This window comes from Bos mutus, chromosome 28 (genome assembly GCF_027580195.1).
Source record: "Bos mutus isolate GX-2022 chromosome 28, NWIPB_WYAK_1.1, whole genome shotgun sequence".
NCBI lineage: Eukaryota > Metazoa > Chordata > Mammalia > Artiodactyla > Bovidae > Bos > Bos mutus.
This window is the reverse complement of record NC_091644.1, coordinates 5,475,441-5,493,241: the sequence shown is the minus strand read 5'-3', so window position 1 is coordinate 5,493,241 and position 17,801 is coordinate 5,475,441. Positions and strand designations below refer to the sequence as shown.

The 17,801-nt window shown below is 52.8% G+C and overlaps 1 protein-coding gene across 4 annotated transcripts in view; it reads left to right on the top strand.

Annotated features, from left to right (window-relative positions):
- Positions 1 to 17,801, top strand: part of GRID1 (glutamate ionotropic receptor delta type subunit 1) — a 687,268-nt gene that overhangs the window by 18,083 nt on the left and 651,384 nt on the right. Inside the window, exon 1 of one of the 4 annotated variants that reach the window (XM_070364587.1) lies at positions 9,595 to 9,755. The exons of the other annotated variants lie outside the window; for them this stretch is intronic. Within the exon in view, the coding sequence (XP_070220688.1) occupies positions 9,752 to 9,755 (4 nt within the window). The 5' untranslated portion in view covers positions 9,595 to 9,751. Of the gene's footprint in view, positions 1 to 9,594; positions 9,756 to 17,801 lie in introns of those variants that run through there. 4 annotated transcript variants of the gene reach the window in all.

Genomic DNA, 17,801 nt, shown 5'->3' with positions numbered 1-17,801 from the left:
TTTGTGGGGCTGCTGGGTTGAACCATCTGAAGATACCACCCCCTGGCAGCCTCACGTCAGGGAATTCTGCCAAGGGTCTGAAATCATGCTCTCTATTAATCATATTAGTCATGTGGGTGTTAGGAACACAAGTGGTGGCCTGAGCAAATAAGGATATTCATCAGGCTGTGTAATGGAAAAGGCCTGCGGAGGTATAGCTTCAGGCATGGCTGGATCCAGGGGCCCAGGTCATATCCTCAGGACACTGCCTCCTTCTCCACACCCTGTCGCTGCCTTCCCCAGGGTGGGCTTCCTTCCCGGGGAGCTCCATCCACTCAGGGCCCCTGGACTGTTGCAGGCTGGGGTCTCATCAGCCAGACCCTGCTCCTTGCCCATGGAAAGAGGGGGCTCTTTAACAAGAGTCTTACAGGGTTCCCAGGCTTGCTGCTCTGTGGCTGGCCGTGGGGACAACCTCCTCCCGGATTCAGCCCTGGTGCCAGTGGAGGGGATGCCCTGATTAGCCAGGCCTGGGGCTGTTGCAGCCCCAAGCTGAGGGTGAGGGGCAGAGCATGGGTGTCACCTGAGGAAGAGGGAGGAGGCTGGGCCCACAGAACACCATGTGCCCTGTGCCTTCTCTGAGCTGCCCTCCAGAAGAGGGAGCAGCCTCTCAGTGTGGGGCTTCTCTGCCCACAGGGCACTCGGGACTGGGGTTGGACCGGAAGCCCTGGGGTCACCCTGGGGCCACTGTTTCTACACACTGAGCTCCAGGAGACCTCAGACTTGGCTGATTTGAAAGCTCTGTGGGGCAGGCAGGGTTAGGAAGGAAGAAGCCAGGCTTTGAGCTCTGTGGTGTGCCCACGGGTGGGCATCAGTGAAGGAGATGGGCTGTGGGCCTGGCTGTGCAGGAAGGCTTTGAGTTAGGGAAGGTTGTGTTTCAGGCATGGGGCAGAATGAGCTGAGCTGTGGTGGCATTTGGGGCAGTGAGGGAACAGTGGGGGCCAGCCTGGCAGGGCAGGAACTTGGGGATCGGAAGAGAGGAGGGGTCCTGGGGTCTGAGCCCTCCCTGGGGGTCCTGAGGGCTCCTGGGGGTGTGGTGTGACCTGGAACTCCTTGGTACGCCCACGTCCTGAAGGGGAGCAGGGCTTGATCCCCAGGAAGTGGAACTCACTGCTCTGTGGCCCCCTGCAAGTGCAGGGGTGTTTGCAGAGTTCTTGGCCCCAGAATCAGTGTTTCCCACCCCAGGAAGGAGGGGGGTCTTTCCTATCCCCACACACCTGTTGTGGGCAGGGGTGCAGGCATCTCTGTCCCCTTCCTCCAGGTGGCCCATTTGTGGCCACCCCTGGGAGCTCACCTAGGTTCCAAGGGAGGAGCAGGTGTCCGGGGGTTGGCAGCCAGAGACCTGGCTTTGCCCTGCACTCCGGGCCATCTCTGCTCATCCTTCTGACCGGTGGGAACACTGTCCCAGGCCACTGTGGATCCTGGGAGTCTGGGCTGGCCATGCCAGAACTAGGAGTGCCAGGGGGGTGCTACCTTATCGGCAGAGGCTCCCCACTCCTCCCAGGCAGTATCTGCCTCCTGCCCCCGAACCAGTAATTGAATAGAAATCCTCCACACACCGTAGGGCAGAGCCCGGGTTCTGCCTAATATCGTTAAGAAGTCCCCTGACAGTCTCATTAGGCGGCTGGCTGCTCAGAGAGGTTTATCTCTGCCCCCCGATGGTTAGGCCCCTGGAGGCTGGACCTGGGATCCAGTCCCCACCCAGCTGCCCTCCACACGTGGGCTCAGGCTGAGGTGAGGCTGCTTAGCTCTGCCAGCCACCAGCAGTCCTTACTTAATCTGTTACGGTTTGCTGGACTTAATTACTTTAAAATTATTAACTTTGGCTGGAGAAAGCTGGTGGTGAGGGTCGAGGAGGCAATGTGAGTCTCTGTGTGGGGCATGAGGCTGGGCAGGGTTGATGGGTTGGTTTTCAGCCCACCCAAGACTGCTCTTTCTCTCGACAGTCCTGGCAGGCTGCCCGTCCTGTCTGCTGTGGCCATAGAGCTGGGTGTGGTAGGAACAGGAGTCACTTCTCCCAGGATGTCTCCCTTGGTTGCTCCCTGGCCCAGGCTGGGTTAGTCACGGCATCTGCTTTCCCACAGGCCCTGGGTCGGCTTCGTTCTCTTGAAGCACAGATCACACTCTTAGGTTCCCTAGCCTGGGCCAGGGAGCAGCCATGGGAGACATCCTGGGAGAAGTGACTCCTGAGCAGAGTCTTAACTGGGGGATGAGGGCTACTTAGGTGGTGAAAGGGAAGCAGGCACTCCAGGTGGTGGAACAGCTTGAGTGAAAGCTTAGGGATGTGAAAAGGCAGGATACTTGTCCAGGGTTGCTGGATGTAGGAGGAGGGTGCTGACCGTCTGACAAGGTCTGCAGGGCTCTTAGAACTTCGTTTCTGTGGTTCTGGCAGAAGTGACTCCAGCTCTGGGATTTGAACCCCTGAGGTGAGCATGGGGTGCAGGCTGTAGAGCTTAGAGGAGAAATCAGGGCTCAGAGCCATACACCTAGATCGGGGCCTTGAGCTGAGAGAGGAGAGACTCACAGGAGTGGGAAAACCCAAAGGGGCCACCACTCTCTTCCCCATCTCCAGCTCTGCCATGGTTGACCCTGTGCCAGCCATTGTGCAAAGTGTATGTGAACACCGCAGACCCGTCTGCATCCTCAGGGACCTCAGGCAAGGGTCAGGGCCTAGGCTCCACCCAGAGATTTTGATTTCACGTGTCAGGGTAGGGCCGAGGCATGGGTGTTCTTTAAGAGTTTCCTGATGGCACTGATGTGCAATGGAACCAGCCCATCAACTCCAGCCCCTAGCGATGGAGAGGAATGTGGAAGGTGACTCCATCCTGCTTCCCAGTGGATGAGCACGTGGGGGCACTCGTCATCACAGATTACTTCATTACAGCCCTGGCTGCTTCTCCAGTTCAGATTGTGTTTAGAAATGTTCACTTCTGGGACTTCCCCTGGTGGTCCAGTTGCTACGATTCTGAGCTCTCAGTGCAGGAGGCCCGGGTTCAAGCCCTGGTCAGGGAACCAGATCCTACATGCTGCAACTAAAAGCTCTCAGGTCCCACAGCTGAAGACCAAGCACACTGCAGCTGAAGAACTGCGCACCGCAACAGAGATCAGAGATCCCACTGGCCACAATGAGACCCGGAACAGCCAAGACCAACAAAAAGAGACGTACACTTCCACAGTAGGAGCTGTTCCTGGCGGGGCTGTGAACAGTCATGTGGTCCATCTCCCTGTCCCAGGCCCTCTGGTATTTTCCCTCCTCAGACTCTGGACTCCGGAGTTCAGTAGAGAGTGGGCAGGGAGAGCCAGGTATCACTAACCGTGAGGTTGGCGTCTCCAGAGAGAACCCACTCTCACGCTGGCTGACACGGGGACCACTTCCTTTCCTGACTTGGGGGCCTCCGCTACCAGACGGTATACTCAGCCAGCATCTCTCAGCTGAAGATGGCTTACCTTCTCTGTAAGGGATATTTCTCTGCAAGGAGTGTTTCATCTCATCAGTAACATAAGGCCGTGGAGTGGTGGTACATGCGTGTCCTAATTCACAAGTTTACAGTAACTTAAAAAAAAACCTCAAGATATTGTTTTTCTTTCCGTTAGTGAGATGGTGGCAGGCAGTAAAGCCCACTGTCTTCTTATAATCGGATTTAAATTGTTTTAATTATACAGCCCATATTCTCCCAGTAACATACTATCTCTGTGAGTTAATGGGCTTTGAAATCTCCTTTTGTTCCATACACTGTAGATACAGATTTTTTTTGTATAATGATTTATTTTATATCTAGAAATTCAGAAAATTAGATATAAGGTGGCTTCAGGGGAGTACTGCGAGATTCTGTTATATTAGAAAAAAGTAAATAAATGTCTACAGAAAACCCAGCCCAAATTCCTGGATGGAATTCTGAGCATCTCCTTGTCTCCAGAACAAGGTTTTCAGAGCACAAGTGATGTACAAAGCCATCAGCGTCACTGACTGTGGCAGAGAGAACATTCCTGTGCTTATAAATTTCTCTGTTGAGCCTTCCATCAGGATATTGGAAAGGAAATGGTCATTCATTCATGCATTCATTTCCTGAGTGCTTACTGTGGACTTGGCCCTGAACTTGGGGACACACAGTAAGGAAAGGCATGATCTTTATCCTTAAAGAGCTGGTGCTTTTCAGAGAAGCAAGCATTTATATACATGACTGTCAAAGAAGACCTTTACTGTGGTCGGCGCTTCTGCATGTTGGGCTTCAGGGAAGAGATTACAGCTCACAGGGCTCCCTCTCTGCCGACGACCGCTAAATGCTGAGGCGGTGCACAGGGGTCTGAGTCAGGCTGCTCTTAGCAGGGGAGTAATGTGACTCTCTAGGAGAAGGCAATGGCACCCCACTCCAGTACTCTTGCCTGGCAAATCCCATGGACGGAGGAGCCTGGTAGGCTGCAGACCATGGGGTCGCTAAGAGTCGGACACGACTAAGCGACTTCACTTTCACTTTTCACTTTCATGCATTGGAGAAGGAAATGGCAACCCACTCCAGTATTCTTGCCTGGAGAATCCCAGGGACGCGGGAGCCTGGTGGCCTGCCATCTATGGGGTCGCACAGAGTCGGACACGACTGAAGCGACTTAGCAGCAGCAGCAGCAGGGCTTCCTGGAGTGTGGGCCTGACCAGGCCTAAAGCTCCTATTCTTCAGACCCAGGGCATTCCAGCCCTGCCCTCCCAGCTCTGTCCTGGGGCCCTGGCCCTGTCTCAGAACCAACTTGAGTAGCTACTGGGACCCAGTCTTAAGTCAACCTACCTCTTACCTGGGTGAGGCTGCCCTACTCAGGCCATAGAGTTGCAGAAAAAGACTCCTGGGTCCTTCTAGCCACTGGCTGAGGATCCACTGGGGGGATGTGTGTGTGTGTGTGTGCACGCGTGTCTGCACTCAAGGCAGTGGGATTCAGCCTCCTTGGTTCCCCTAGCCTACGGCTGATGCACTACTGAAATCGGCGCCTGGGATCAGCCGCAAGTACTGTGTGACCTTGGTGAGCTGCTGCCCTCTGTTCCTGCTGCTGTCTGTGGCAGGCAGGTGTGCAGTGGGGGTCCTAGCACAGTCTCAGGGAGATGTGCCCTTGAGCACGAGGGCAGTGAGCCCCCTTCCTCCTCCAGTGCTTTCTTCTTCTCCCTGTTCTTTCAGTCCACGGGCACTGTGTTTGGAGTCAGCTAAGGGTCTCTTAACAGCTCTGGGGGAAACGGTGAGAATCTCCTTGACGGTTCAGGAGCAAACAGGATGAGCAGGCTCAGGAGGTCCAGCTCCTTCTCACCCCCTCTAGCCCCTCCACTGGAAAAGCCTGGAGCAATTCTTTTCTATAAGCTTCCTTAGCATAGAACCTTGAACTCAGAACCCCTTCCCATGCCATGAGAGAGCTTCTGGAATTAGTACACTTAAAACTAGACCCTTGGAGAAGGCAATGGCACCCCACTCCAGTACTCCTGCCTGGAAAATCCCATGGACGGAGGAGCCTGGTGGGCTGCAGTCCATGGAGTCGCTGAGGGTCGGACACGACTGAGTGACTTCACTTTCACTTTTCACTTTCATGCATTGGAGAAGGAACTGGCAACCCACTCCAGTGATCTTGCTTGGAGAATCCCAGGGACGGGGGAGCCTGGTGGGCTGCTGTCTATGGGGTCGCACAGAGTCGGACACGACTGAAGTGACTTAGCAGCAGCAAACTAGACCCCTTAACCAGGCTCACAAATCCCAGTAGAGCATCCCAGGTTAAAAATCTCTGTGGTGAAACCTCAGGGTCCAAACCTCTACATGGATGCCTCAGAGTAAGAGCTTCAGATTCAGAAGTCTCTGACCAGGAGACCCAGTGGGGAAGCCACCCCACCCAGACCCTCCAAGCTAAGGTCCCCTGTTATGGAACCCCAGAACCACACCTTCGAAGCCAGACTCAGCTCAGAACCTCAGCCCAGTGCCCCACTGTCTGGGCGGGCAGGGATGGGGAAATGGGGTGCTTTCCCACTGCTGGCGGTTCCAACTCCACAAATGTAAATGTTGAGCCCTCGGGAGAGACCACGTGTTGTGAGATGTGACTGACGATTCACAACATGTGGCCTCTCACAGTGTTCCTGGTATTTACAGTTGGCGAGAAGTCCCATAGTTCTGGAAAATGTAAGAAAGGGGATGCTCAGACTGAGAGGGCTGGGGGCTGGGAGCCCTGCAGGGAAGAACCATCGGTCTTCACTGGCTGCAGTTTTACCCTGAGCACGGATAACGCGTTGGTGGGAGGGGATGTGGCTGACGTGGGCCGTTGGCCTCAGGGTTTTCTGCTGTCTTTCTGGCTTGTTTAGTTGGGCAGTGGAGGCCCTGGGGGATCTGCTAGCATGTCATATTGGAATCTCTGTGTCAGCAGTAGGATTTTCTCTGTCCACAGAACACCTTGCTCCCTTTTGCCTTGTGTCTGAAGGGCTCATGTTGAAAGATGGACGTGGAGGGTCAGGGATAGTCCCTGCAGGAGGCAGTGTCTTCAGTGAGGCCTGAAGCATAAGGAGGGCTTTGCTAGGGAAGGGATGGGGAACAGCCTGTGCAAAGGTTGAGAGGCAAAAGGAGCAGTGTCTTGGGGGAAGGACAGGGGTGTGAGGTGGGCATTGGGAGCCTACAGAGCCTGAGGAGCCCAAGAGCATGGAAGCCCTCTGAGAGTTTATAGGATTGGAGGAGCTGCATGGATGTGTCTGCTATAGGGACTGGATGAAAGAGGCCTGGAGTTGAGGGGAACAGGGGACCCACCTATGTTCTCAGTTATGAGGGGCCCGAGCTAGATGGACAGAGAGCTCTGCCTTTCCCTTCCTTCGTGGGCATCCTCCATGCAGTCCTCCAGGGCCACCTCCTCCAGGCAGCCCCTCTGGCCTCCAGTCCTCCCCAGCAGCTCTGCTCTTCTGCCCCTGCAGGCTCTGGCTGCCCTGGAAGGTACAGGGGGCAGGAAGTTCTTTGCCACTCTTTCTTGCTTCCTCCCTCCTTCCTATCTTTCCTCCCTCTCTCCCTCCCTAATTTTTATTTTTTAACAAAATTATGCACGCAGATAGTTAAAAGAGTTGACGACTTCTACCAGGCTGGACGACCAGCAGCTCCTCCTCCCTGCCTTCGTACCCTCAGCACAGCCCCTGTCCCGTCTTAGCGGATGTTGGGTGTTTACCTGCACAGTTCCTTGGGACACTCTGGATTGCACCCCTTGACTTCTCACTTTGGAGGCGGGAATCTGGGGCTCCATCCCCATGCTTTTCCTGTCTCCCCTCTCTCCAGCATCATCATTATGGCAGATGAGCACTGCCTGGAAAGGTTGACCACTTTAGCCCTGCGTCAACGCCCTGAGCTGACTGGGGCGGCCTTTGCCTTTCTTATACCATTTTGTTTGCTCTGGAGTTATTGACCAGTGTTTTGGTTGTCTGGTGCTTCATCCTCCCTGCATTTCCCCCTCATTCGTTCCCACCCTGTTAGCAGTCACGTGCATGCCCTCTTGTTCCCTTCACTCATTCATGTTGGTTGTGGCTTCCATGCCACTTCTTGATCACATGCCCTAAAGCCTTCTGTCTGCTTCAGGGGGTGCTTTTCTTCAAAATACCTGTGGGGTTCATGCTCAGCTCCCCCCTAGTCTCTGCTCAGAACGTCACCACCTCTGAGAGCTCTTCCCTGACACTCTCTAGAATTTCCCTCCGCTCCCTGTCCCATCCCCCAGCTCGCCCCTCAGTGTCCTGTTTTACTCCATGATACTCCTCTGTTTTGAAGGTGCCATTAATCTAGATGGTTGACCTTGTTATTGTGTGTCCACCCTATATGGAATGGAAGCTTTTGAAGGGCAGGGATTGCTGCCTTTTGGGTTCCCTGTTTCTGGCCTAACCCCCGGCACACAGAATGCACCCAGTCAGTGTGGGTTGCATGAAAGACTGCATACCTCCTAGCTGGCTGCCAGATCCTGGTGAAGGAAACTGCCCTGTGATCTCCTAAGGGTCACCCTCACACCTCCCTCCTGAGGTCACCTCTCTTTCCTTGACTCCCAGCCTTCTTCCTCCTTTACACATTCCCTCTTTCATTCTCATGGCTTCCTGGGCTAGGTGTGACCTGCCCTGTCCCCAGGGTGCTCAGTGTGGCCCTCCCTGAGGGCCAGCCTTGGACCCGCCTCTTCAGTGGGAGAAGTCCTACCCCCTCCCGCCGTGTGCATCCTGCAGCACGGGGCTGCCTGGCCCAGTCACAGGGTGCCTCGGGAACTCTGGAACCCCTGGGAGCAGCAGGTTAATTAGTGTGGCTGAAGTAATCACCGGATCTGGATAATTAGCAAATCCATCCCCAAGGGCAGGCATGTGCCTACCCTAGCCCTCACTCAGCCCACCCTCCTGCATGGGGCTCTGAGGTGCTGTGGCCCAGCCTCTGGCACACTTCTCTGTCCCCCACGCTTTGCCTCTTCTTCCTCTCCCGCCTTCTCGTGCCTTTCCCCTTCTATGGGGATTTTCTCTGGAGGGCTGCTTTCCTGGGAGGCTCCTAGGAGATGGCCAGGTGTGGTACTGGTGGGGGCATCTTTTCGCTTCCACAGATGTTCACTGGGGTCTCTCTGGGCCAGGCACTGTGCTGGCTGCTGGGTTGGTGGTGGACATGGCAGATTCATGGAGCTTGCCATCTAATGGAGGAGGAGTGAGAGGCAGCACTTTGGAGGCAGACCAGCTGGGTCTGAACCCTAGCTCTGCCGCTTACCAACTTGACCTTGAGTCTTACTCAAGCTCCCTGAGCTTCACTTTCCTCATCTGTAAAATGGGGATTGACATAGCACCCGGCACCCCCGGTATTTATGTGAATTTAAAGGGACACATGATCCTAGGAGGTGCTCACTGAACCCGGTCCTGTCTTCATCCTCAACACACATCAGAGCAGCAGGCGTGAGTCAACCACCTGCTGTGTGCTGGGTGTGGTGAGGAACACAGAGGCAATCTTGCCCGGCCTCAGAGCTCCAGGAACTCACGGTGGAGGGAGAGGAAAAGGGGAGGGCAAGGTGAGAGCCATGCTGGACAAAGTAACGGAGAAGCAGGACAGAGTGGTTAGTTCAGCTGGGGCCTGGAGAGTCCCTGACGTGGGGGGACCTCCATGCTGGACATTAAAGGTTGGACTGAGCTTAGAAAAGAGGAGCAGGGGAGGCTCCCCTAGGTGTTGGAGTAGGCACCACGGGGATCTGATAGCGAGTGGGCTCCTGAAATGAGAGAGGGTGGCAAGCTCCCCAGTGAATTCCAGTCAGGGCTCCTTCAGTAGTATGGAACAAGGATCCAGTTCACTTTGGCCTTTGCCAAAAGGGGACTCAGGAAAGACTGGATCCTGGACTTTGGAGTGAGGTCTTTGTGACTCTGCTTGACTTCATTCTTTTGCCAGGCTTCCTCCATATGTCAGTCATTCTTCTTGCTTAGCAAAAATTCCACGGTAGGGGGATAAGAAACCCCTTCTCTATTCACTCCAAGGAAGACGACCTTGGAGGACTCTGATTGGCCTAGTGGGGGTCATGTGTCCATCCAGGAACCAATCAGTGCTGCTGGGGTGGAAGCGTCCTGATTGGCCCAGCCCGAGTCATGTGCCCATTCTTGAACGATTGGTGTTACCGGACCTAAGGGTGTCCCCACTGGCCGTGTGCTTCTCATCTTTCCAAGACTGTGTTAAATTGGAAGAAAAACTTCCCAAAGGGAAAGAAAAAGACTGTGAGCCGAATGAAGTGAATGAGTAAGTGTGCTAGTCGTTCGGAACTGAGGAATTCCACCATGGCAGCACTCCTCATGGGTCTCGTCCTCATAATGCTGTTTTCAGGACTGGGTTAGGCCTCCTCTGTTGAACAGTGCCTGTCACCTTTACAGCTCCAGGGGGGATTTCAGAGGCGGGTCAGTGTCTCCACCAGACCCGGACTTGTGTGGTAGTGTACCTGGGGCTCAGCTGTGGTTGGGAGCCGTCTTCCCCTTACAGCACAGTGTCTCAGGGGTAGGCGCCCTGGCCATAGACTCCTCAAGGATCAGAGGCTCCTGGCTCCTGCCACACCCTGAGTCAGCCTCTGGTCCTGTCCTGTCCACACTCACAAGGGGTGGGTGGACTCTCTTTTAGGGGCTGGGCTGCATTCCTCATAGCTGGGCCTGGGCTTGTGGTCAGTCCATTTGTTGACTGATCAGGCAGTCAACTAGAGTGGGCCAGGCAGTCAAGTGGGCTGTGTGACAGGGTCTTTCTAGAATGTGTATAGGCAATGCTTGCATGAAATAAAACAACTGTCAGAAACAATTTATAGCCATGTTCCCATGGAGCCAGGCCTGGTTATGACTTTGCATGTTGCCTCCTGGCAAATGAGGTTTGTCACCTAATCATTGCACTTTAGTGCCTATAATGAAAGGCAGCCTGCGGATTGGATTGCGGGGGGCACCACAGGGCTCCTGTCCCCCAGGGGATGCTGTGCGGAGCTAGTCCAGGTCTGGGAAGGCATGGAGCTGTTGTGGGTGGGACGCAGCCCCAGTGGGTCACGGTGGAGTGGTCAGGCTGTGGGTGGGATGCAGCCCCAGTGGGTCACAGTGGAGTGGTCAGGCTGTGGACACATGTTTGGATTTCTTCTTCAGCTTCTGGTTTGGGCTCTAGAAGAGCCCCTGAACCATCAGGCTCCGTGTGCTGTGGCTCTGCTTCTGGAACGTTGACTATCCTGGAGGCTCTCACACCCTGCCCTCCTGTCTCTGATGTGTCACAGTTTTTTCATTCAGTCACCAACCCTTTCTGATACCTGAATGTCTGCTTGGCTTGGGGTTAGGGGTTAGGGATTACAGTGGAAACTAATTAGTATCTACACGTGCCATGTTGAGCCCTATTAGTGTTTTCTTAGTGTGAATGTGTAATGAAAAAATCTCCTTCTGAGACACAATGTTGGACTAGTAAGTCCAGTGATCAAACTCCCAGGAGGGCAGCCTCAAGTTGTCCATGACGAACACTGGCTTCAGAAAAGTAAAACAGCCGCTGCCAACTGCCTGGCTCCAATTAGGGTTGACCTTTGTGATCAATATGTGTGATGTTCACATGGCCACTGGATTCCTGCCCCTTTACTGGCTGATGAGGCTCCATGGAAACCATGCTCAACAGAACTTTGGGAGGATCTGCGAAAGGGTTAGTTTGCCCTGGGCCAGGACCAGGCCAGGTGCCTGTACCTCCTACCCCATCTTCATGGTTCCCTGGGGAGGTCAAAGTGGCGAGGGGCCCTCCTCTCATTTTGGAGAAGCAGTCATGGGAAGTGCAGGGAGTTGGGAGTCAGATACTTCCAGAAGGCTGCCCCAGCTCTCCCACTTGTGCATTTCTCCTGGCATCGTTTCCTGAGCTGCAGTTCCTAATTGTGTGTCAAGTGCCTGCCCTGCGTTGGTCTCCAGGCTGGGTTCTGGGATACAGCAGTGAATGGCGGAGACCTCATGAATCTGTCTTTATTTCTAAGATGGGGACAGCTCTACTTTCCTCGGCTGTTGAGGAATGAGATACAGTAACAGCATGTTACAAATTGAGTTCTGCACAACTGATTCTACAAAATGTTATCGAAGAAACAACACATGACCCAGCTAGATGCTTCTCTTGGAGACATCACCACATGCATTGGCATATTTAAGGCTCTGAGAAGTCCTGCAGTCAAGAAGTCCATTAGCTTTTGTGAGCTCAGCATTTGCAGGCCCAGTTGAGCGTGGAACTTTCTTTGGCAGAGCACCTAATAGCATTCTGTGTAATTACTGCTTCAGAAAACCCATTTTGGGAATGCCAAGATAGCATATGTAAAGTACCCCATGGAGCACCCTGCACCTGCAAGGCGCTTAATACCTGAGTCTCTCCCTGCTTCCATGTCCTGAAGGAGACACAGGGACCAGGCAAAGCCCAGCTGCCCACAAATCAGCCTGCTGGAGCTGACGGTAGCTAACACACTCAGGTATTAATGGTTACAGCAACAAAAGTCAAAGTGAGTTTAATCTTAAAAAGGCAAGGAGTGATTTTCCCGATGCTCTGCCAACAACAGGACTTCATAAATATTGCAGTGGGGTGTGTTGGGTGCTGGGCACTGCTCCTGGCTGCAGAAATCTCTGCCAAGCAAGCAGCATCCAATAGCAAAGCCACACTCCTCCTGTTCTCGTTAGCAGGACACACTGCTTGACAGATTTACCTGGCAAGCCACTGGCTGGTCTGTGGATGGCAGTGAATCTTGCAGGCCTGTGTTCTGGAAAAGGCATCCCTGCAGTTACTGATTTGGGGAGGGACTGAGGGTGAGGAGGCTCTGCAGACCTAGCCACATCCTGAGTCTCCCAGAAGTGTTTCAAGATCAGAGAGCCTCTAATAGTTGACTTCTCTGGACGATGGGGGTCATCATGCTCAGGACTGTGGGTGTCTTGAAGTAGGGACTGCATCCTTCCCTACTTGTGTCCCCATAACCCAGCACAGATGAAAATCAGAATTGGGTTTTGAAGGATGAATAGGAGTTTTTTAAAAATACATGTAGTAGGAGAAGGGAATTCTAGGCAGACAGCACTCCATGTACAAAGACATGGAAGCCTGAGAAAGTCTGACCTGTGACATGAACCATACATGATAAAGTTCAGGGAATGTGTAAGGACTGAGCAAGTGACAGAAAACCCTTCTCACCTGAGTTGGATAGGGCAACCTTGGCAATATGCTTCCTCTGCCAGAAGAGACACCAGGAAGGGAAGCATGATATGTTCAGAGACAAGAGTGATCCCTTCCACGCGCCCACCCCATGCTGGGGAACTGGCTGACTTCCACCTGACAGCCAGCAGCAGCAATAAATGAGGGAGAGGGAACATGTTATTTTAATTATATATTCTCACCACCTAATTATAATTTTAATTGATACGTGTGCAGGTGCTGTGCTCTTCAAAGCAGTTTAAGGCAGGCGCATTCCTGGAAAAGGAGTGCAGGTTGTTCGGTTCATCAGTCAAGCAGATGGATCGGCTAGAAGAGCCAGGAGGGGCCAGGGGGTCATGAGGCCAAGAGGAGGGGACGCAGCTTTTGCCCTGAGAGATGCAGGAGGGGAGGGTCCTGCCCTGGATGGGCTGAGCACGACATGAGAAGAGAGGAGTGGAGCGGGAGGCAAGGCAGGGGAGGGGAGAGGAGGAGAAGGTGGCTGGCATCCAGCGCTAGAGTGGATTTACTCATTTATTCCTTCAGTTGTACTCTCAGAAAACATCTATTGAGAGCTCACTGCCTGGCAGGCTCTGTGCTAAATGCAGGGGTTTCCAGGATGACTACAGTACAATTTCTTCCCTCAACACGCTCCCAGTTTGGTGGGGGTGGGGGGGAGGGCGAGGATAGACATGGAAACAAATAATTATAGTTCGTGGAATAAGTGGGAGGTTATCATAGAAGCAGCATAGAGTAGGGAGAAAGCTTTGTTCTCTAGTGATGTCAGAGAAGGCTTCTGGAGGACACTTTTGTTGGGGTTTTGAAGTGTGAATATGAGTTGACCAGGTTGTCTAAGGTTAAGAATAGGAGATGTTCATAGGGGATGGCGGGACGTTGTATGGGATGTGTAGGCAATGCTTAGTGTTTGCTGCATCTCTGGCATGAGGAAGGATCTGGTAGGAGAGGAGGCTATTGATTTGAGCGGTGAGTGGGTCTCCCAAGGAGAGGAACTAGAGCTTCACCTGATAGCAGAGAGGAGCTGGGAGGGGTTCGAAGATGGGGTGATGTGATGAGGTGGTTTGTGTTTCTGGGAGATTATCCTTGTGGAGGTGGGCTGGAGAGGCTGATAACGCAGCCAGAGAGGAAATGATGAGGGTTTTCTGGAAGCCAAGGTAGGAGCATGGAGGTTGGATTTGGGATATTGGTGTGAGGGAAGGGGAGGGTCAGGGTGAAGGCTAAGTCTGAACTTAGCCCTTCAGGGTGGGCACGCTTGGGATGGACAGTCAAGGAGGAGCAGGGAAAGGCCGTGAGGTCAGCCAAGACCGCAGAGTTTGGGTGCCTGTGGGTCCTTCTGGTGAGATGTCCAGGGTAGACGGCTGTGCTGGGGGCCACACTTTGGGAGTCAGTGTTGGAAGGAGGGAGGAGGAAGCTCCAGCAGGAATGAAGCAGGCACTTGGGAAACAACTTTAAAAATTAAAAAAAAATTCGAATCTTTATTGCTGTGGTTAGAGCACTGAACGTGGGATCCACCCTCTTAACAGGTTTTGAGAGCACAGTGCAGCGCTGTTAACTATAGGCACCATGGTGTGCATCAGGTCTCTGGAGCGTACGCATCTTGCATAACTGAAACTTGATACCCCTGAAGGGCAGCTCCTCATTTTCCCTGCCTCCCAGCCCCTGGCAACCACATTCTGTTCTTTGTTTCTGTGAGTTTGACTCATACACGTGGAAATATGCCTCATGTGTCCTTCAGTGTCATGTCCTCAAGGCTCGTCCACGTTGTCACATATTGCAGGATTTCCTTTTTTAGGGCTGAGTAACATTGCAGTATGCAGATATGCGGCATTTTATTTATCTGTTCATCTGTCCATTGACGGATATTTAGGTTGCTTTTACATCTTGGCTATTGTGAATAAGACTGCAGTGAACATGGGTTTCCTAATTTCTCTTCAAGATTCTGATTTCATTTCTTTTGGATAAACACCCAGAAGTGGAATTGCTAGATCATAGGCCAGTTTTATTTTAAATTGTTTGAGGAACCCCTGTGCTGTTTCCTATAGCAACTACACCATTTTTATTCCCATTAAAACTATACTCGGGATCCAACGTCTCCATATCCCACTGATGCTTGTCTGTTTTTTTTTTCCTTTTGATGATGGCCATTCTGGCAATTGTGCTTCCTCATTGCATTTTTGATTTGCATTTACCTGTGATGGATGATACTGAGCGTTTTCCATGTACCTATCAGCCATTTGTTTGTCTTCTTTGGAGAAATGTCTGTTCAAGTTCTTAGCCTATTTTTGAGTGAATTATTAGTAGTTTTTGTTTGTTTATGTTTGAGACACATAGACCAATGGAACAGAGAGTCCAGAAATAAATCTACACATATACAATTAATTAATCTTCGACAAGAGTGCCAAGAATACAGAATGGAGAAAGGATAGTCTCTTCAACAAATGTTGCTGGGGAAACTGGATATCCACATGCCAGAGAATGAAACTGGACCGGTGTCTTATGCAATACACAGAAATTACCAAGTCAATTCAAAATGCACTTAAGACTTAGACGTAAGACCCCAAACTGTGAAACTCCTAGGAGAAAACATAGGGGAAAAGTTTCATGACATAGGTTTTGACAGTGATTTTATAGATGTGACATCGAAAGCATAGGCAACAAAAATAAACATAGACAAGTGGGAGGACATCAAACTGGAGAATCTGCTGCCCGGCAGAGGAAACAGTTAGCAGGGTGAAAAAAGTCACCCTTCGGAATGGGGGAAGCTATTTGGCAGTCATATATCTGACCAGGGATCAATTTCCAGAACATATATAGACTTTTAGACTTTTAGGAGGCTTATTAGTGGGAGCTCTTGGTATCCATGCCTGGGAAAGGATGGGCGGGGTCAGAGTCAGGCCTGGGTAGGGGAACAAGACAAGGAGTGGGGTCATCCTAGGGCTCTGTAGATGCGATGCAAGGACCTTTCACCTGCATTCTGACATGGTGTCAGGGGGGCTGGGCCCGACACACCCCACACTACTCAGCCCCGGGGGGACAGCTGCTCCAGGAGTGGGATGTGGTTTGGGAACAGGGTTTCTCATCTGCTGGGGAGACCCACATCGGGGACTGACAGTGAAGAGCATCTGAACGCAGCATCCCAGGAGCTCTTCACTCCCAGAGAGAGCGTTGGAGCACCTCCCATTGTCCTTCACGCATAGAGGGGAAGGAGAATAGAAGAGGGTCCCCAGCCCAGCTTCCCAGGCCCGCATCATGCTACTTCTTGTGTCTCCCTGGTCTCTGTCTACCCCATTTTCTCTTCCAGAATGGCTCCCTCTCCTCCCTTCCTCTCCTCTCCACAGACTATTCTTACCCATCCTTCACCTCGCCAGCCTCCCCTCCGGGAGCAGACAGTTGACCTTGATTCCAGAGCACTAGAGGAGGGCTGTGAGGGGGCCAACCAGCCGTGAGGGCTGGGAAGGCCAGGGGCAGCCGACTTTGTGTCCCAGGCCGCTGCTGGCTGGCTGTGGGACCTAAGGGAAGTCCCCTTCTCCCTGGGCTTCAGTTTCTCCATCTCTGAAGTGAATGATCTGGACTCGGCATGTTCTGACATACTCAGGTAGCTCTGGTGTTGAGGGCCTGCCCTGAACTGCCCCTCCTCCGCCTGGCCTGTGCCCTGTCGTCAGTTTCTGTTCTCTGTGTCATCCCTGTCTGACAAGAAGGCCAGCGTCCTGGACAGTGGACCTGTGTCTGATTCAACTCTGCCTGCTGCTGCTGCTGCTGCTAAGTCGCTTCAGTTGTGTCCGACTCTGTGCGACCCCATGGACTGCAGCCCACCAGGCTCCCCCGTCCCTGGGATTCTCCAGGCAAGAACACTGGAGTGGGTTGCCATTTCCTTCTCCAATGCATGAAAGTGAGAAGTGAAAGTGAAGTCGCTCGTCGTGTTCGACTCTTAGCAACCCCATGGACTGCAGCCCACCAGGCTCCTCCGTCCATGGAATTTTCCAGGCAAGAGTACTGGAGTGGGGTGCCATTGCCTTCTCTGCAACTCTGCCTACCATAGTTCAATTGGTAAAGAATTCACCTGTAATGCAGAAGACTCTGGTTTGATTCCTGGGTTGGGAAGATCTGCTGGAGAAGGGATAGGCTACCCACTCCAATATTCTTGGGCTCCCCTTGTGGCTCAACTGGTAAAGACTCCACCTGCAATGCGTAAGACCTGGGTTTGATTCCTGGATTGGGAAGATCCCCTGAAGAAGGGAAAGGCTACCAACTCCAGTATTCTGGCCTGGAGAATTCCATAGACTGTATAGTCCACAGGGTTGCAAAGAGTCGGACATGACTGAGTGACTTTCACTTTCACCACAGTAAGACCCAGCAGTGACAGTGGGCCTGATATCCTTTTTTTCTGGAGAGGAGGCAGCCTTGTTACCTATTTTTGTGCCAACTACATTGCAAGTATTAATGCGTTTATTTTTCAAGATAACCTGTCTGTGGATGAGGAAACAGACCCAGGGACTCTCATACCTGCCCCAAAGCTGGGATAGAAGTGACAGCCGAGTTGAGAACTCAGGTCTGCTGACCCCAAGTTCTGGGCTCTTTCTGTTCTCCCAGCTTCCAGAGTCCTGGGGAACACTGTGGGGAGATTGGAGGTCTGTTTCCCTCCAGTCCTGCCTGGCTGGGGCCGCTCTGGCCATGCAGGTTCAAATGGTGCTGTGGGCACCTTGCCCACCTCCCTGGAGGTGGGGGACAGGCGGACACTCCTGTGGCAACTGAGCTTTGGAGTCACTTACCCCGGCTGTCCATGGAGCTGCTTAGGCTCAACTGTGTTGTGACCTACCTGGGTAGGAGTCCTGTCTGGGTGGCTCTGGGTGTGCTTCCTGTCCCACTTAGAGGTGCCCAGAATGCCTAGTGAAAACATGGGGAGAGGTCTGTCTATGGGCTCCCTCTTGGAGGTTGGACTGGGTCCTGCGGCACTGAGGATCCTCTGGTGATGCACTTGCTAAGCCAGTTGTGGCCCGTTTGGCCTTGAGGGAGACTCCCTCCAAGTTCTCCAGGAAGATCAAGGCCCTTGCTCTTTGTGGTTGAATCTTGAGTTGTCCAAATTTTGGGTGGGGAGGAGACTGGAATGCTGAGTGAAGC